General features: G+C 52.9%; 5 protein-coding genes across 5 annotated transcripts; 1 reads left to right on the forward strand and 4 right to left on the reverse strand.

The window, feature by feature from the left end:
- Positions 1 to 438: 438 nt before the first annotated feature.
- On the reverse strand, positions 439 to 2,337 carry TRIVIDRAFT_163085 (uncharacterized protein; the record flags this gene model as incomplete). Its single annotated transcript, XM_014095574.1, has 9 exons — positions 439 to 608; positions 676 to 803; positions 865 to 976; positions 1,074 to 1,300; positions 1,368 to 1,442; positions 1,500 to 1,570; positions 1,626 to 1,693; positions 1,752 to 1,828; positions 1,886 to 2,337. The coding sequence occupies 9 exons, from the start codon at positions 2,335 to 2,337 to the stop codon at positions 439 to 441; spliced, it is 1,380 nt and encodes a 459-aa protein (XP_013951049.1).
- Positions 2,338 to 3,989: 1,652 nt separating this feature from the next.
- On the reverse strand, positions 3,990 to 5,546 carry TRIVIDRAFT_217092 (uncharacterized protein; the record flags this gene model as incomplete). Its single annotated transcript, XM_014095575.1, has 4 exons — positions 3,990 to 4,401; positions 4,469 to 4,686; positions 4,748 to 4,827; positions 5,487 to 5,546. The coding sequence occupies 3 exons, from the start codon at positions 4,809 to 4,811 to the stop codon at positions 4,375 to 4,377; spliced, it is 309 nt and encodes a 102-aa protein (XP_013951050.1).
- On the reverse strand, positions 5,215 to 9,523 carry TRIVIDRAFT_206437 (uncharacterized protein; the record flags this gene model as incomplete). The annotated part of the gene is made up of 16 exons (XM_014095576.1): positions 5,215 to 5,283; positions 5,487 to 5,586; positions 5,792 to 5,985; positions 6,026 to 6,184; positions 6,247 to 6,365; positions 6,978 to 7,119; positions 7,250 to 7,477; positions 7,559 to 7,677; positions 7,718 to 7,794; positions 8,121 to 8,367; positions 8,432 to 8,556; positions 8,657 to 8,770; positions 8,819 to 8,879; positions 9,235 to 9,244; positions 9,307 to 9,383; positions 9,493 to 9,523. 16 exons carry the CDS (start codon positions 9,521 to 9,523, stop codon positions 5,215 to 5,217), a joined length of 1,872 nt encoding a protein of 623 aa, XP_013951051.1.
- Positions 9,524 to 10,761: 1,238 nt separating this feature from the next.
- TRIVIDRAFT_195718 (uncharacterized protein) lies at positions 10,762 to 11,564 on the reverse strand (the record flags this gene model as incomplete). Its single annotated transcript, XM_014095577.1, has 3 exons — positions 10,762 to 11,134; positions 11,191 to 11,341; positions 11,417 to 11,564. The coding sequence occupies 3 exons, from the start codon at positions 11,562 to 11,564 to the stop codon at positions 10,762 to 10,764; spliced, it is 672 nt and encodes a 223-aa protein (XP_013951052.1).
- Positions 11,565 to 11,994: 430 nt separating this feature from the next.
- On the forward strand, positions 11,995 to 16,725 carry TRIVIDRAFT_206439 (uncharacterized protein; the record flags this gene model as incomplete). The annotated part of the gene is made up of 6 exons (XM_014095578.1): positions 11,995 to 12,062; positions 12,128 to 12,239; positions 12,288 to 16,214; positions 16,248 to 16,300; positions 16,547 to 16,570; positions 16,710 to 16,725. The coding sequence occupies 6 exons, from the start codon at positions 11,995 to 11,997 to the stop codon at positions 16,723 to 16,725; spliced, it is 4,200 nt and encodes a 1,399-aa protein (XP_013951053.1).
- Positions 16,726 to 16,990: the final 265 nt, after the last annotated feature.

Consider the following 16,990-nt stretch of genomic DNA (forward strand, 5'->3'; position numbering starts at 1 on the left):
TTCAGTAAACCTCTCATATAAACTTTTTTTTCGCGAAAAAATATCAAAACGCCATTCGCCATGCGAGCTAAGATGAGTAGCCAGGCATCAAATTATCAGTTCGTGTCGTCGTTAAATTTGTCAGAAATGTTGAGAGGGTATTAAAAAAAAAGGTGGGTGAAACAAATAAAATATGGCAAGCGTTGCCAGGCGTCATGGTTTTTAAAAAAACCGATTAGAAGAAAGATAAAGGGGGGATTCGCTTGATATTAAGCTCTTGGAGTTGTCGGTCGAGATACGCCCCTCGGTGTAATTGGTCTTGGAGTGATGGGCCGCGATGTATTCGGCTTAGCTGGGACGAAAAAGACATCCTTGAAGCTTTGAGCGGCTACGGGGTTGTTAGAGAATCTGTAGACAAAAAAGACGTGTCTTCGTCCTGTTTTTGTTTTGGCAGAAAGGCTACCTACCTTCTTCAGTGAAAAACTGAAGCTCAAACGCTCCACCGGAACCCTTTCGCTGCTCCTGCTGTCGGTACGCCTGGGAGAAAACGTACAGCTGAATGTCAGCCAGGCGAATTCTTTTGCGGCTGACCCGCCTGAGCCAAGTGGGCGACGCAGATTGGTGGGTTACTGTAGCAGTTGTAAGTCTTTTTGCTGATGCTAAGTAGGGGGACACCTCGTTGGATGTGAAGCTCACCAAAAGCCGTCCAGATGGGACACTGACGGGTCTGTCCCTCCCAAACGGCGACGTGGAGGCGGCGGCCGCCTGTAAGGCGATCTTCGTAAACGATGAGGGCGTGCTTATACCCGCAATCCAGAATGCACCTAACCTCGATGTTAGAAACAGGTATTGAAACTATTTCGCCAAAACAAAGACTGGACTCACCCTTGAAAGAGCTTCCGTTCACCCTTTAGGGCGTATTCTTTAGTTGCCAGCTGGACTGTCAAGGTATTACGAGACTTGAGAGCCAGAAACGTGCAGTACATGAGAATGAGCTCTGAAAATAAGTCTGTTAGCGAAAATCTAGGTGGCCATCATTGCAATGCGAACGCTACCACAACAAAGGTTCAACGCCTTAGGGTTAGCTGACGTACCTTCCCAGGTCTGGAAGCGCAAAGTTGCCCAGAGCTTGGAGCAGTTTTCGGAGCGGCTCCATCTCTTGAATTGTATACAGTCATTCTCACGCTGGATACACAGCTCGTGGACACCACGGACCGAGAACCATGGTCCGCCCATGTAAAATGTTCGAAGAAGGAGGTATGGTGAGCCATCTCGTCCATCAGCATAGGCGATGAGGGAAATCTTGTCATCGTCAATGGGTCTGGAGTTGTCAGATTAGCAACACTGTCATGGTGGTTGCTAGCAAATTGTACACGCGAATGACCTACCGTCGGAATAACACTTTTGAATTTGTAGGGATGCTGAGATGGCCCCAGGGCCGGTGAGGTCCAAACGACTCGGATCTGCCAAATATTGTTGAATAAGTGATTTCCTACTGTGCCTCGGCGTTGACAACTTACGGGAGCACGCTTTTCAGAGGTGACCGAGATGGTAGGGGCAGAGAAAAGATTTGCTCGGCCCAGTGGACGGACTGAACCAATACGTGTGAGCGGTATACCAATCAAAGAAGAGCGAAGCTGCCTTACCGATTCTTTGTCTACAGGTAGCATGGTTCCATAACGAACCAAAGGGCCGGCCTGTATCGGAGGTGGAGCTGTAATCTCTTGTTAGTGTCGAGGCTTCTTCCTAACATGGTAAATAGCTGCACATACGAATTCCTCTAGCTTCTCGCAAGTTCATTATCTGCAGGCGGAAAGCTTCCATCATGTTGAGGTCGAAGTTGGGTGATCTTGATCTGCAAGTCAGCAGTCTGGACAAGACGGCATCAAATATCAAGGCATATTACCTGGATAGCAAGTCCCGGATGGCGGACAGATAGTGGTTATACACAACGAACCGTTGCGGCAGCTGAATACCACCTGCTTCATTGGTCATCTCGTGGTACATTGTCCGCCAGCGGTTTACTTTGGTCAACTTTCGGTTCTCATAGTGTGTTGTGATGTCCCGTAGAGACCGTGACATGCACGGCAGGATGGTATTAAGAGGGTCCAGCACCAGTGGCACGCGGTCTTGGTGAACTTGGGACAGGTCAGCCAGCTCTCGCAAAATCAGGCTAGAAGTCTTGATCTCGTCGATGAGCGGCCTCAAATGCCGACGATTCGGCTCTGGTATGGCGAGGAACAAGCCTTCAAGCCGCAGCCAGACACTATCTGACCTCTCCGCTTCCAAGCAGCATCCTTTTAGCAGATGGGCATCTACCAAGGTCGAGGGATCCTCAATGGGCGATCCAAGCTCCATGGTGTGATTAGAAATATTTTTAGGCGAAATATGACGACGGGAACAATATTAAGACGAGTCGAAAAAAAAAAACCAACGTTCCAAGAGGGTCGCTGTGGCCTATCCAAGCATAGCCTGGTCCAGATGGAATCGGTGTACAGTGGGTTGATGCGAGCCAAGCGGTAACCAGTCAATTCGATACCTCTTTTTTCTCTACCAGTCTCTCTCACAACAGCTGGCCAGCCGCTTCACGTTCCGGAGCCGATGGATTTGGATTGGCTATTACAACAACCTCATACGATATACGATTCGTTGTACCTATGAGCCAACCGCAGCAAGGTTGGGGAGAATGGGAAAGGAAAGAAGAGAGAAACTGCGCTCCTCTAGCCAGTGGAAGAAAGCCAGACAAGATCCGAAAGATTGGGTCGGAGCCAGATCAAATCGAAATGTCGGAGTGGCAGGGTGGACCGGTAGTTAAAGTCGGGGCGGGCGGGGATGAGAGTAGTAGAGCATGCAACATCAAATCCGGGCATGGAGGGGCATCTTCCCACACCTGTGGCACGGAATCCGGTGGCAGCCCAATGCAATGCATGGGGGTAGGGAGGAGGAAGAAGGGAGAAGGGAGAAGAGGGCGAGCAAGGGCGTCAATCGCAACACCAACAGCCTTTGGGCCTTGGGCCTTGAGACAAATACCCGTCCCCGTGCAGTCGAGCAGCAGATGCCAGCGTGTCCGGCATAACCTGTGCACCTCTTCCCTGCGGCTCCAGAGATAAAAACCCCCAAGGCCATCGGATGACCAACTGGCGCATCGCCAGAGCCCACCAGCAGCGCGAGAGTCGGTCACCCCATGTGCGGTGGCGGGCTCGACCCAGAGGAGGCTCGCAGCAGCGCCAGCAGCTCACAGCATGCCACGAAAGCAAGCGTGTGTCGACCCGACGGTTTGCGGTGCATTGGGCCGGCACTTGCATGGCCCGATGCAGCAAAGCATGTTCATGTTCGTACAAGCACGCATCTGCCCATGTGCTCCATTGGCTCGCTTCGGGTGGAGGCACGACGCTGCCAACAGATAGCAGCCCGGCATCTGATTGAGCGGTGATGCTGCTCTAGCCTGCGCGGTGATGTGATGTGGCTGGAGGACGGGGTTGTTGTACAACCGTTCGAGGGCTAACGGCGAGCAGGCCTCTTGTCGGTTGCCGCATGTTAGTGCACAGACTTGCGGCAGCGCAGAGCAGAGCCGCCCTTTGAGGCTGAAGCAAAAGAGCGGAGTGTGGAGAGCGACGCTTACTTGGACGGCCCGGCCTTCCGCCCACCGGCCCTCCCCTTTTCCTTTTGCAACTATTCGCGTCTCCCTTCTTTTTTTTTTTTCTCTTCTCGCGCTGTGCTCAGCCTGAGATTTAGAGTGGACGGAGGGTAGCTTCCGGGCTCCGGGGTCTTGAGGCTCCGCAAGCTTGGATTGATCCGTGCCGGTTGCACACCGCCACCTCCACCGCCATCCGATGCAGCTGAGATTTTTTGTTTTCAGCCACATTGAGAAGAGCTTGGCAAGAGCTCCAGCATGGGGGAGAAAACGCGCTGCTAAACATAATCCTGAATGGCATCAAGTCAAGGAAGGTATTGGCGCTAGTAAAAGTAGGCCTTGACAAAAGAGAGAGAGCACAATCGCACAATCATGGTTGTTCCAATGTTTTACATTTGATGTTCTCAATTCATGGCCGTGGCTTCATTGTTATTACGATGAATGAAGCTCACGCAAAAGTAATTCGATATCGCATTGTAGCTCTGCCGGCCACTACCCCGTCCACAATTACAAGAATGCGAGACCCTGTTCCGTTGAATTCCGGCACCTGAAAGCAAATAGTACGCAACCCATTCCGTGCATTCGTACAACACCGTCCTGCCCATAATACAAAGAAATCGACATCACCAGCCTGGGCCATTATGTTTGGCTAAGCAAGGCGAGTGGCCCATTGCCATTAATCCTCAGCCCAATGCTTCGTGAATCATTGAAAGAATCACCAAAACCATGATTCTGAATTTTCCATCATGGCAATTCCCCGCTTAAGATGAGTCCTCCTCCTGGTCGGCCTGTCCAAGCAAAGTCAGCACAGCATTCATCTCATGCAATTCAGTGGGGTTGAGCAAAAGCGCGTACGTTGTAAGCCTGCTTCTCATCCTCATAGCGCTTCTTGTCGGCAGCAGCCTTGGCCTCATAGGGGGCACGCTGCTTGTCATTCAGGGCCTTCCACCGCTCACCGAGCAGCTTGCCGACCTGGCCGAATGAAATGCCGGGGTTCTCCTCACGGACGTTCTCTCGCTGCTCGTTGGCGAAGAACATGTAGGCAGAGAGACCGCGCTTGGGAGCGTTGGGGTCTGTGCAATACAGTTAGCCACATGCTACAAGTCTTGACGAGTACAAGGCGACATGACATACCCTTCTTGGTGCGCTTCTTGCCACCATCCTTGGCACCACGCTTTGATGCTGCGACCTTGGGCATTTTGACTATGTGATTTCTAGAAAAGAGTTAGTCGCGTCATGCTCATCAACCAGATGGTACCAAGATTGCGTGTGTGGTGAGGTAAGAGCGCGGGTGACAATGTAGAGGCGCGTGTCAGGTAGCGATAGCCACTAAGCTTGTTCGCAAAGGCAAAATGAACGACATGGCTCAAGTGGGCTGTGTAGAGGTAGAGAAGTAGAGAGGTAGAGGTAGAGGGGTAGCTCTGTTGGGTGCAGCTCGATGAGCTAGACATGAGGTAGCAGGCGAGGCAGCGAAATTGCAATTGAGGGTGCTTGCGCGGGTGAAAGGGCATTTGAAGCTCAAAAATGTGCTTTGTGAGGCCATCTCCATACTCTGAAGAATTTTTATCCCGCAGACGAGCGTGGTTGCGATGTCGAGCTTTTCACTCTCCAATGCGACCGCACAGGTTCAGCGCGTTGCCGGCCGTGTTGAAGATGGGCAGGGAAGCGAGCTGTGCTAATGACAAGAGCAGAGTTGCGCAGAGAAGTGCAGAAGCTGCGTCACGAAAAGCAAAGCTGCGAGGGCAAAAATGAAGCTGAAAACAAGGCAAAAACAGTCGGCACCAGCTAACTGAGTGCAATGCACGAGGCAGGCGACTTTGTTGCTGGTGACCTTGTGTTTGGCTGTGATGCGCGGCGAAGTCAAGGTACTCACCAGATAGGCGCGTTGTGTTGCGACGAAGACGCGGGTGCGGTTTGTATGGGAGGATTTTGTATGGGAGAATTTGTATGGGAGAGGGAGAAGGGGAGCGAGTCTGTATGGGGGGAGGGCCAAGCAGCCTTTTTACTATGGGCGAGTGATTGTGAGTGCGGGCTGCGGAGGGAACGCGCGCACGCGCCGAACGGCCTAAAAAGCTACCACCCACACACTCTCTCCTTCGCCCACGCTCTCACTTTTTTTTTTTTTCCCTCCTGGAGGGGTGACAGTTTCTGGCTTGGGGTTGGGGGGGTGCTGGGTACCTGCGACCAGTATGTGCGTTGCTGGCCGGCGGCGGTACCTGCTGTACTCGGTACGAAGCGTTACGACGGAGGTACTCGTACTCGCGGATGGAGCACGCAGGACTGCTAGTAGGGTCCGGAGCGCTGCAATAGGCGGCACTATGGGCGCTGGGGACAGGCGGCTTTTGCACTGGGCACACACTGGGCAACACACACTGGGCACCGGGTTTGTTTGCCGGCCAGAGGTACTCGTACCTGCTCCCTGGACGTGCCTAGTGCCTGAGTACCTGCTGCAGCGATCGCTGAGGTAACAGCAGCCGGATTCAATGTATGGATGAGGTGTTGAGAGTGCTTCTGCGAGGCGAGGGCGATTCTGCGCTGCACTGCGCTGTGCTGCTTGCTGCCAAGTACTACCTAGTATCTATCCATCTATCCATGCTGTGTACATAGTAGTATGATCGTCTTGTCTTGCCTACCTTACTCCTCCGTAATTCGTTGCAAGCATGCATCGAGCTTTTCCGCAATGCCTGCACTGCAACTGCGTGTAAGTGGCCCCCGTCCTTTTTCTGCCTGCACTTGGCCCAAGTGCGAGTACCTGTACTGTACATTAGTAGTATGGCCCTTCTCCGCAGCGAAAATGGCAGCATGCATCCCGTCGAACTTGGGTCTCGACCTCGGATCGCAGACTGGAAGACAGGGAGACAGGGAGACAGGATGCACGATGCTGTGGCGATGGACCATGAGGCATCAAGGCATCTCTTGCTCTGGTTCGCTTGTAGTTTTTTATTTACTGTGGTTTAGAGCCAACAAGATCCCCGAGATAGGAGGTACAGTACCGAGTAGTGCAGTGAAGAGTCCCCAAGCCACATCAGCATTTCGTCAGTAACATGCGGTGCTGCATCGTATGAGTGACCTTGAGTTGGTGATCCAGGCAAGCCTCGCGCGTCCATCTTCTCCTAGCTGAGCAACAGGCTGTCGTCATGGATGGTCCTGTTTGTTGAGTTAGCAGCGGCAGTCCCAGGCGAGGTGCTTGTTTGGTCTGCTGATTGCGCAATACTGTACAGGTACAAGCCCTGCTTAGCCTTCCCCTCTCAAGGACAGTACACGCCCTTTGTACCCCATCGTCCATCCCAGACCTCGCACGGAGTACTTGCGACCGCACCAACCCTCCCTCATCCTGGAAGTGGCTGCGCTTGTACTCTCTCACCGGAGCGAATCCACCAAGCTGCCTCCCTGGACTTGGCCGTAGGAAGCTCTTGGTATCGCTTCCTCCATCCATAACCCACGTCCACGGTCCAGCCAGGAGCGCTGTGCTCGTCACGGGTCAACATCTCGTTTTTCCATCCATACTAAACATGCAGCACCGGGAGATTAATGCTGCTGCTGCTACTCCGTACTGCTCCGTACTACTGCTGCTGCTGCTACTGCTACTGGTACATACTAATCCTGCTTCCGCCTACTGCTACTACTACTACTGACACCCTCCTTGTATCCTCGCTGGTGCCACACCTCGACTTCCCATGAGCACCCATGTTTTCGCCGGATGCGCTGCGAGGGTGAGGGGACTCGCTGGTACAGCCAATTCCGGCGGTAGCACGGAGTACCATTCGCAGTAGGCTGGATTGGAAGGTGCGGAGTACCACATGAAATGAGGCTTGCCCATGCGTGTACTCGCACACCAAAAGTCTCTCTCCCCCTTGATGCTAACTGTGGATGAGTGAGTGAGTGAGCGGGCGAGTGTACGGGCAGCTGAGAGGACTGCCTGTTTTGCTCCCTCGGACAACGTACTGTACTGTACGAAGCACATTCTTTTCGCACAGAATCCGGATACTCGTACATGCATTGCCCCTTCATCGCCCTGTGCCGTGCCTCGCACATCTCAAGCTGCTGTGCCACCAGTTCGAGTACTGTACGAGTACATGCATCGCTGCTGCTGCATCGGCTTACTGTAAGTCTCAAGTCGGCTGAACGCGGCCCTTAGTGTTTTGATATGCGGACGAAGCACGGAGTACGAGTACAAGGTCCTGCACAGGCAGATTGCTATGCGCACCTAGCAAGGTTAAGTTACATGGCCAGCTGCATGCCTTTGACACGCGGAAATTGAGACTGGGCGGCCGCAGCAATGGCAACAAGTACCTTCTTTACGACATGCTGGTACTTGGTACCGTTGGAGTCTTGGTTTCAAAGGAGCCGTGGAAATTGCTCTGCTCTGGGTGGCCCTGCCAGGCACTGCTCACACTCCTCGCTGCAACACAGGCTCGCATTGGCGTGCCAGAGAGTTGCGCCGACTGCTGCCAAAGTTGTTAGCGCGGAGCCCATCCTTCTGCCTTTCCCCTCACACTGGTCTCACGACTTAAACTGGGGTCTCTGGTCGCTCTCCTTTGCCACATGTCGAGCTTGTGAACGACGAGTGCTGGGTCTACCCATGCCCGTATTGCCGTACTCGTAGTTCTGCGACACGGGCTTCTGGCAGCAGGGCGCGCACGCAACGGGCTGCCGCCTCAGTCCGAACCTGGTTGCCTGGGTCTTCTCGAAGCATTGATTGTCGAGGCGAGATGCGGCAACCAAGCGTGTCGGGAGCTGACCATTGCCAGCTACTACGACGGAGTACTAGTAGCTCTTTTGCTGCTGATTGCTCCATCGGCTGTTCCGTAGTGCTACCTGTACCGTTGTCGAGTGCGACTACTGGTGCTTGTTCTCGGTATGACTTGGGTACTCCGTACCGTACGCGGCAGAGACTTTGGCTATGTACCAATATTACCTGCACGGGCTTGGTTTGTCCAGACCTGTTTGCATACAGAGTGCCTGAACTGTATCTGACGAGTCCCCCCCAAGACAGAGGCTGCTCCATCGTGCTACCTTGATGATCTCGAGGGATAATCATACAGTACTCCTCTCTTCTCCTCTCCTCGGTGGTCGAGATAAAGTCGCTCCGATAAACAAGCCACCCTTTCCCTCCAAGCATTGTCACCGGCATCCACAAGCAGCCAAATCAAGAGACTGTGATCTGGGCGCATATGGCCTACAGCTACATACATGCATACATACAGTTGGCGCTTGCAGGATGGAGCAGCGGAGGACTCGGAAGGTTCAAGGTTGTCACTGCAGGCTACTGAAGGGTGTACTTGTAGTGTTGCATGACGAAATGTACCGTCATACGACTTTTGCAAGTACTGGTACTTTGACGTTAGTACCTTTCCCGCAGCTCAAGCGCGAAACAAGCACGCCTCGCCCCTCCATTCCCTCTTCAAGGTAAGATAAGGGACCGCCAGTTTTGCTGCTGTTGCTAGAAGAGCTACTATGTACAGGTCCTCATAGTGGTAGGCGATGGACCGAGAAGGAGCACAGACGCATTGATTCGGCCTGTGACGCGGAATAATACGGACAATGCAGCTGAGACGGCGAATCCTGCTGCTGGCTTACGAACGAGATTAGGAGGCTTTTTTCGATGCTTTGAGACGTACCTATGGAGTACTACCATACAGGTATGGTACTGTACAGTAGCACCAAGCAGGCATATGTTACTACAGTAATACCAGGTACATGCGCAGGAGTTGATCCAGGTAGCATTGATTGATGAGCAGGGAAGAGACGATGGTTACGTGGGCATTGCCTTTTACAGACAGAGGTCATGCTTAAATCATGGCCAAAGTACATAGTAAAACGAATTCATGTCTGAAGAGCCTGTCGAGGGCGCATTCCTCGACCGGGTGCGTACGTACGGCATTGCGAACACAGAGGCTGGCCAGCCATTCCGACTGCAGCATTCCGGTGCTGTGCTGGCCATGTCCATGTCCAGTACTATTGGCATCGAGACCAAAACAGCTCTGCTGCGTAATATTACATGCAGGTACCTGCAATCACCGCTCACCGGCTACGAGTGTCGAGGTCATCCGCAGCTAATAAAACCGCAAATGTCCCAGTGGTACAAGCCCAGTAGCGCGAGCTGGTGCATGTACGAAGTACCGGCTGGGCTGGGCGTGCGGGTACGCTTCCAATTTTCCAGTAGGAGTTCGGATGCCTGTCACGCAGAGGAGCCGTTTTTTTTTTTCTTTTCTTTTTGCAAAGTAGCTCCCCGACAAATCAGATACTGTGCGGTACAAGCCTCGACCCTGTCGCACGCCAAATGGGGGAAGCCTCTTGTCTTTTCGTCTCCCCCTTCTCGCACTCCCCACGCACGCCTCTGCAAAAAAAAGGAAAAAAAAAAAAAGAGGACACAGAGGTAAAAAAATAACAATGCCTGTAATACTACTGGTGCTGCTACGACGCTCCACTCAGCTTCAACATTGCCCTTTTCGCGCGGAATAAACAGATCAACCAACAACATGCTGCGTGCCTTATATTAAAGGGACGGCTTTTGTAGCGATCAACAGCCAAAGGGCGCAGCGCAGCGGCATCGAGTCTCAGCTTTCTACGGTACTTGAAAAGCCCAACAAGCTGCCTGGCATTATCACGTGGCTCCCATCAGCAAGGTGGGTGGTCATAGCTCCCACGCAAGGTACCGCTCTCCCAATTTCGCCTTTGGCTCCAATTATGTACGAGTATGCTCCATACGACTCGAGGCCTTTTTTTTTCTGGTGCCCCTGGCCTGGACCGTTAGCTTCCTAGCCATAGCTCTTCTGATCTTGCACAGCGTTTCGGACCATGAGACTGATTAGTCATGCGTATATAATGCCCAAGACTCTCATCCCACCTGATTCCTTTAATATTTGCCCCACGCGTCCAGAGGCGCGTTTCGATGCATGTCGCGCTTTGGTGAGCGGTCGACATACAAGCAGGTTTGCAGCAGTCTCTTCATCTTACTGTATGGGATCGTATTCGAGGTATCTTGTAGTGGATCTATGTGCGTTCGTCTGACACGCATTGGGCCAAGAGGGCCAAACTCTCCGGGATAAGACAAGATGAATTGGAGTAACTCCTAGAACCCACGGCCTGGGCTTGATGCCGAGATACTTGGTACGGGTTGGTGATACTTGTTTGTTTTGTGTTTCTTAGTCTTCATCTTCAGGATCTAGAACGATGTTGCGCAGATCTTCGTCTCCTGCCCAATCAACGCCACTACCAGCAATGATTCCACTCGCCACGCCCTTCATAACCTTCCATCGCTGCCTGCTGTACTTGACTTCTCTCGTCAGCTTGTCCATTTCTCGCTGAACTTCGGGATTATTCAGACGGATGGCCTTCTGCTTGGCCTGCTCGGCCAGCTCAAACAACTGTTCCGTAAGCTTCACGTTCTCGCGGCATATGCGTATACTCTGCACCTGGACTTTGGTCAGGTCACGGCGCAGCTTTGTCGTGCTCTCTGCCTGCTTGGCCACGGAAATGGACGTCTCGTCCCTTTCCTGCACGTATGGGAAGAGATCTCTGCGCACTGGGTTAGCAGGGGGGGCCAACATGGACTCAGCTATCATGATACGTGCCGCTCTATCGGAGATGCCTGTGTGCCGCTGTGGACTGCCTTGAGGATTGGGTTCGCCACCATTACCGCTTCAATGGCGTCGTTTCGTAGTCTGTATCTTGCTCTCGCTGTGAGAAGTGCGCTCTGCGCCGCCGTAATGTCCTCCTCCTCGTCTTTTGCACCTGGAAATCCAGCATAGTCCGGGTGAGCAAAGTGGTTTCATCTGCGCGTCTGACATGTGACCTTACCGGCCTGCTGCGCGTTGATGATGGCGATTTCAAGCCGCAACTCCTGCAGCTTGTCGTACAGCTCCAGCACTCTCGTCTCATCCTCGGAGAGGGGCAGACGCGATTCACCGCCGTCTACACCGGTCATGGCCTCGTCGACTTCGCTCATCTTGCGGTGAATGGCGCTGATTCGCCCAACTGACTGGGTCGGTCAACGCTGTTTCTGGCTCGTCGATGCTTCAGGCATTGCTGACTCGACTTGGTTGTGGCGCGCCATACTTTCCGACGACAAGCCACATGCGGCCCGGGCTTATCTAATGCTGTCTTCCCTGCAAATGCGCACTGCAGGGCCGCCCCCAGCGCTACAAAAGTCACAAGGCACCTGTCACACTACCTAATGTCGCTGATAAGGCAGAGAGCATCTTCGGCATCATTTTGGGTTGGCAGCCTGTGCCGTCCAACAACATCCGAGTTGGGCGCGTTTCGGTCGTCTTTTCTCTGCTCTTGATACCCGCGACTTTTGACTCGATACCTCTAGTTAACGCTTGATATGAACCCCGGCCCAGCGCCGCTTTGTGCTTGACGGGAGATGTCTTGGGATGGCTACACAGGTGTTGATTGCCCATACGGGCCAGCGGCTGGAGGTCGATACCGCGCAGTTCTCCAGGTATTATTTGCTGCTCCCCCCTCTGCTGCGTCGGGTAGATGAACTGAACTGACTGATTGCTACAGTCTTGACGATTTGAGGTCGTGGGTAGCTCGGAATAGCGCCGTCTCGTTACAGCATATCGTTGCCTTGACACCCCAGGGCCGCAGCGTTAAGTTGGCAAATCTTCACACCGAGGTATGTGGCAGCCGTGGGCTCTCTCTTTCAGCGTTAGTTGGCTAACAGTCTCCCAAGAAGGAGATATACATCTACGATATCCGTGTTACGCAGCCGTCTGCCGGCAGTGCGTCATCGCTCATCTCCGCAGCCTCGGTGCCGCGGCGCCAGTCTATCCCAAACGCCCCGAATTCGATCGACGATATCCAAGCAATCACATCATGGCAGGAATTATGCAAGGAGCGTCGCAATTGGGCGACGCGCATCATGGAGGATTGTGGTCAATTGAACGAAGCTGCGCAGGCCCGATATGACGAGATAGACGTCATGATCAGATGCCTAGATGCCGCCGTCACCAATGTCGAGATAAGCGTCAAGCAGATCGAACCAAAGTACAACGAGCTGAAAAAATGGGTTACGCCGGCCCTGTCGGAGCACGACCAGCTAGTTTCATCCTGGGATCGGTATCTAGACCTAGCCAGGAGCATACCGATATCCTCAGGCCTGGTCAAGTTCATGACGCGTGGCGAAGTGAGCAAGGCCGATCCTACATTGGAGGATCTAATTGAGTTGGAAACGGCCAACAAAGCTGGCAAGCTGGCCCCCACAGCGCATCGAAGGTTCAGCCAAAAGGCCAGCGAACTAGATGGAGCGGCAACCCAAATGTACCAAGCGCTGGAAACTCTCATTGGCGATTTTAATTCGTTGATGAATCGGTCGCTCTTGGGCCACAGCACCGATTCTTCGCAGCTCATGGAGGATATTGAGGCGGTGGCCAAACAGATCGACTCAGATTACCGTACAGCCCTTAACTATGGCAATTCACAGCGGGATCTGGCCCAGGCTTCGAAAACGGCCTCGATTCACACCGAAAGATTAGTCCCAACCCTCCGAAAACGAGCAAAGGAGATGGATGAAATGGCTCAGTATGCAACTCAATCGCGAAATATCATTGCGGCGGATTCTGTAAGCTTTATGCGGAACATCACAGAAATTACCTCCCTACACAGCAGTGTCAGAAACCAAATCAACGTCTTGAATCAATCCGAAGACGACATGACAACTTTCGACTACCTGCGACTCATCCAGCAACTGCCATACATGTATGCCTCTTTCATGGTCGAGGCCATCCGACGGCGAGAGTGGATCGACAAAGTCAAGGCTGACTCTTCGACTCTTGCTAACGAGATGGCTTTGTTCCAGGATGAGGAATCGAAGCGCCGCAAGAAGTGGCAAAAAATGGTTGGCAGCATGTATGGACCTGGACTCGATACCAACGTTATGGGGCTTGAAGTCAACCTGCGAGGAGAAGATATCCCCTGGCCCGCCATTGGGAAGTCCGAGCTGGAAGAGTTTCTCCAGCTGCTGCAGGAGCGAAATACAGACCAAGAGATTGTGGATGATGTCGCAAAGCTCCTCCAAGAACTCGCCGCCCCCACCAAGCAGCAAGCCAAGAGGCTCAAGGCATTTAAGAACGGCAGCGTGCATGAGGCGGTACTGGGGAGGAGCGGGCTCTTGATCCGCGGCGACGATGACCTCATTGGCTCTCTACAAGACGAAAAGCTCAGGCTGGAAAATAAGCTGAAGACAGCTGACAGCAGAGTGCGCCGCCTTGAGGATCTTCTGCACCGGCAGAGCCAAGCCTCACGCCCTGGCAACCTGTTTCCGTTGCAGGGGCAAAACGGGCATTCGAGACATAACTCTATCTCATCAATCAAATCAGCCCGTGTTGAAGAACGACAGCCATTGCCAGACGGGACGGAACAGCTGTCGCAGCGGATAGCGCAGTTGGAAAACGAGCTTCGCGAAGAAAAGAAGCGTTCGGCGGACTTCCAGAAAGACCTCGACAATCGCGTCAATGAGCGAGATGACATGAGAGATAGGATCGAAGAAGTCAACTCCACAAAGAAGGATCTCCTCGAGAACATGGAGGCTCTGAAGCGGGAATTCCTGGACGAGAGAATCTCCTTGGAGAACGAGATCAAGGCACTCAAGGCCCGGCTGGAGGATACGGAGGAAGAGATGGATCATTTTGGGGAATCTAGGGAGAATGAAAAGGCCAACCTCGACGAGAAAATCCAAACCCTCGAGACGGAGATTGAACGAGTTAACAAGGAGCGCAAGGATGATATGCTGAAATCCCAGGGCCAGGTTGAATTCCTACGCAAAGAGACACAGATGCAAAGGGATCAGCTCGATGCTTCCGAGCGAAGACTGCGTACTGTACGCGAAGAGGCCCGAGTTACATCCAAGAAGCTTGAATCAGTCGAGGAGAGTGCAGAGGCTCGGCTCGAGTGGCTAAAGAAGCTGTATGCTGAGTTGTCGCCAGACACCGCCATGCCAGCCGATGAGGCTGACTTGGCCGAGGCCCTATTCTCTAATGCCGCTGATATTGTTGAGAAGCTGCGAAACTCTGGGAGCACCGCCTCACTTTTAAGATCTGAGCTCGACAAGGCCTCCAACTCAGCCAAAGAGCTTCGAGCCGAACTGACGCAGATGAAAGAGAATCTCTCGTCACAGGAGATGTCCACGATGCATACTCGTGAGAATCTTGCTGAGGAGAAGGCCAAGGTAACCGCCTTAGAGCGTGAAGTGACAGAGAGCAGGGAGGAGTTGAACCAGCTCCGAAGCCAGCTATCCGATGGCGAGACCGGATCCGAGATGCTCCGCAAGAAACTTGAGAGAGAGGAAAAGAAGGTGACGGAGCTCTCAGAAGAGGTTGCCTGGAGACAATCCCAAGTTGGCAGCCTTGAAGAAGAGTCCCGGCTCTTTAAGCAGAGATTTGAAGACGTCCAGTCGAAGCTATCTGCGCTTAGCGCACAATACGAAGCTCGCGATGGACGAACCAAGGACCTAACACAGAGGCTCTACTCTCAGAATGACCGTCTAACTAGACTCCTCGAGCGTGTAGGCTACTCCATCAGTCGGGATGCGGGCCAGATGGTAATCACGAGGGTATCTCGATCTGACAAGCTTGCTGCAAACCCTAACGACTCTTCGGATCCCGGATCTTCCATTCGCCGGTCACTTAGCCTGGGTGGTCGTGCCATGACTGATAGTTCCGATTTAGAGCTTCTCTACTGGGTTAGCAACACGGACCCCTCAGTCGAGGACGAGAAGTACCAGGCCTTCATGGAGAAACTAGGCACGTTTGATACCGACCTGTTTTCCGACACGATATATCACAGAGTCAAGGAGGCGGAGCACAAGGCGCGAAAATGGCAACGTGAAGCTAGATCATACAGAGACCGGGCACACAGCTTACAAAAGGACTCTCATAACAAGATTGCGTTTAGGAACTTCAAGGAAGGCGACCTGGCGCTTTTCCTCCCCACACGAAACCAACAAGCAGGAGCCTGGGCTGCCTTCAACGTGGGATTCCCGCACTATTTCCTCCGCGAGCAAGACGCTCATCGACTTCGTCATCGAGAGTGGCTTGTTGCCCGAATCTCCAAAATCCAGGAGCGTGTCGTGGATCTTTCCAAGAGCTTACAGCCAAGCAATGAGACCGACTCGAATGATGAGGAGAACGACAACCCCTTCCAGCTGTCGGATGGCTTGCGATGGTATCTCATAGATGCCCAAGAGGACAAGATAGGGGCGCCCACAACACCTGGGATGGGTAAATCAACCGTCGCCGCCAATAATGTCGAGGCCACGGCTAATATTCAATCCCACGCAGCCAAGGGGAAAGGGAGGAGTCGGGATAGCATAGCCAGCATCGAGGGTATTAACAAGACTCTTTCCAAGAGCCTGGAGAGCCGTCGAAGCAGCTCGGGGTCTAAGAAAGCCCTGCCATTCCATATCAGTGGTGGTACGGCCCTGTTAAAGAACAGCGCGCTGGCGAGCGAGACCAACTCCCTTCGTGCCGCTCCTCCCGACACTCCGACAGCCACAAGCCCGGTGCAGGGCAGCGTCCTCAGTGCTGCCAATACCGACGGTGGGCAGCGAGGCGGCGAGTTGTCTACACAGGACAAATCGGGAAAGGCCCCCGAGGTACGAGCCGTTGACTCTCTACTTGGGCCCTAGGTCACTGATCGGTTCGTGACAGCCACAGCCACAGCCTCACAGGAGCAATCGGCGTAAGAGCTCTGTTGCGATCAGCCCGATGAAGAGCTCTATTTTGTGGGATAAGCTATGGAGCATGGACTATAGCTATGAGAGCACGCCTAAGAAGCGGTGATGTTGATGTTGAGTATTGGAGTATAGCTGGGAAAACATGGAGTTGTGGTGATGGAAAGCCTTGATGAGAGGCATGCAAGTGGCGATAACTGGACACCTGCGGCATCAATTATTTTTTCTTAATTATGGGTATTGATTTATTCTAGTTCATTGATGGGATTTATCCTTTGGTATGCTTTGTTTCGTGGCGTTTCGGAAGGCTTTCACGTCGGATATCGCAGTTGTCGTAGATTTCTCCTGCAGGACAACTCTGATTTTGGGGGAGGGGATTAATTGTAGATTGTACTAGACAGCGTGTGGGGTAAACAGCATGGTCGAGGCGTAGTATATATAGCAAGGAGGCAATTAATTTGGATGCTATTGATTTTGAACCTGGTACTTTCACCTTGCCTGATTGTTTTGATTCCATTCGTTACCATATACGGTCTCAATGAGGGTGGAGTTGGTGGTGAGAATGTACCCTGTACCTCGTACTTTTAGGCCCAAATTACCATTCAGCTGACATCAAATTGGTTGAGGGCAATAAAAACTCCTGGGAATCCACCACCAACCTCACTTGCACCACAGCCAACGAGGTTTGAGAGCATCAA

The sequence above is a fragment of the Trichoderma virens genome (genome assembly GCF_000170995.1).
Source record: "Trichoderma virens Gv29-8 chromosome Unknown TRIVIscaffold_90, whole genome shotgun sequence".
Taxonomy (NCBI): domain Eukaryota; kingdom Fungi; phylum Ascomycota; class Sordariomycetes; order Hypocreales; family Hypocreaceae; genus Trichoderma; species Trichoderma virens.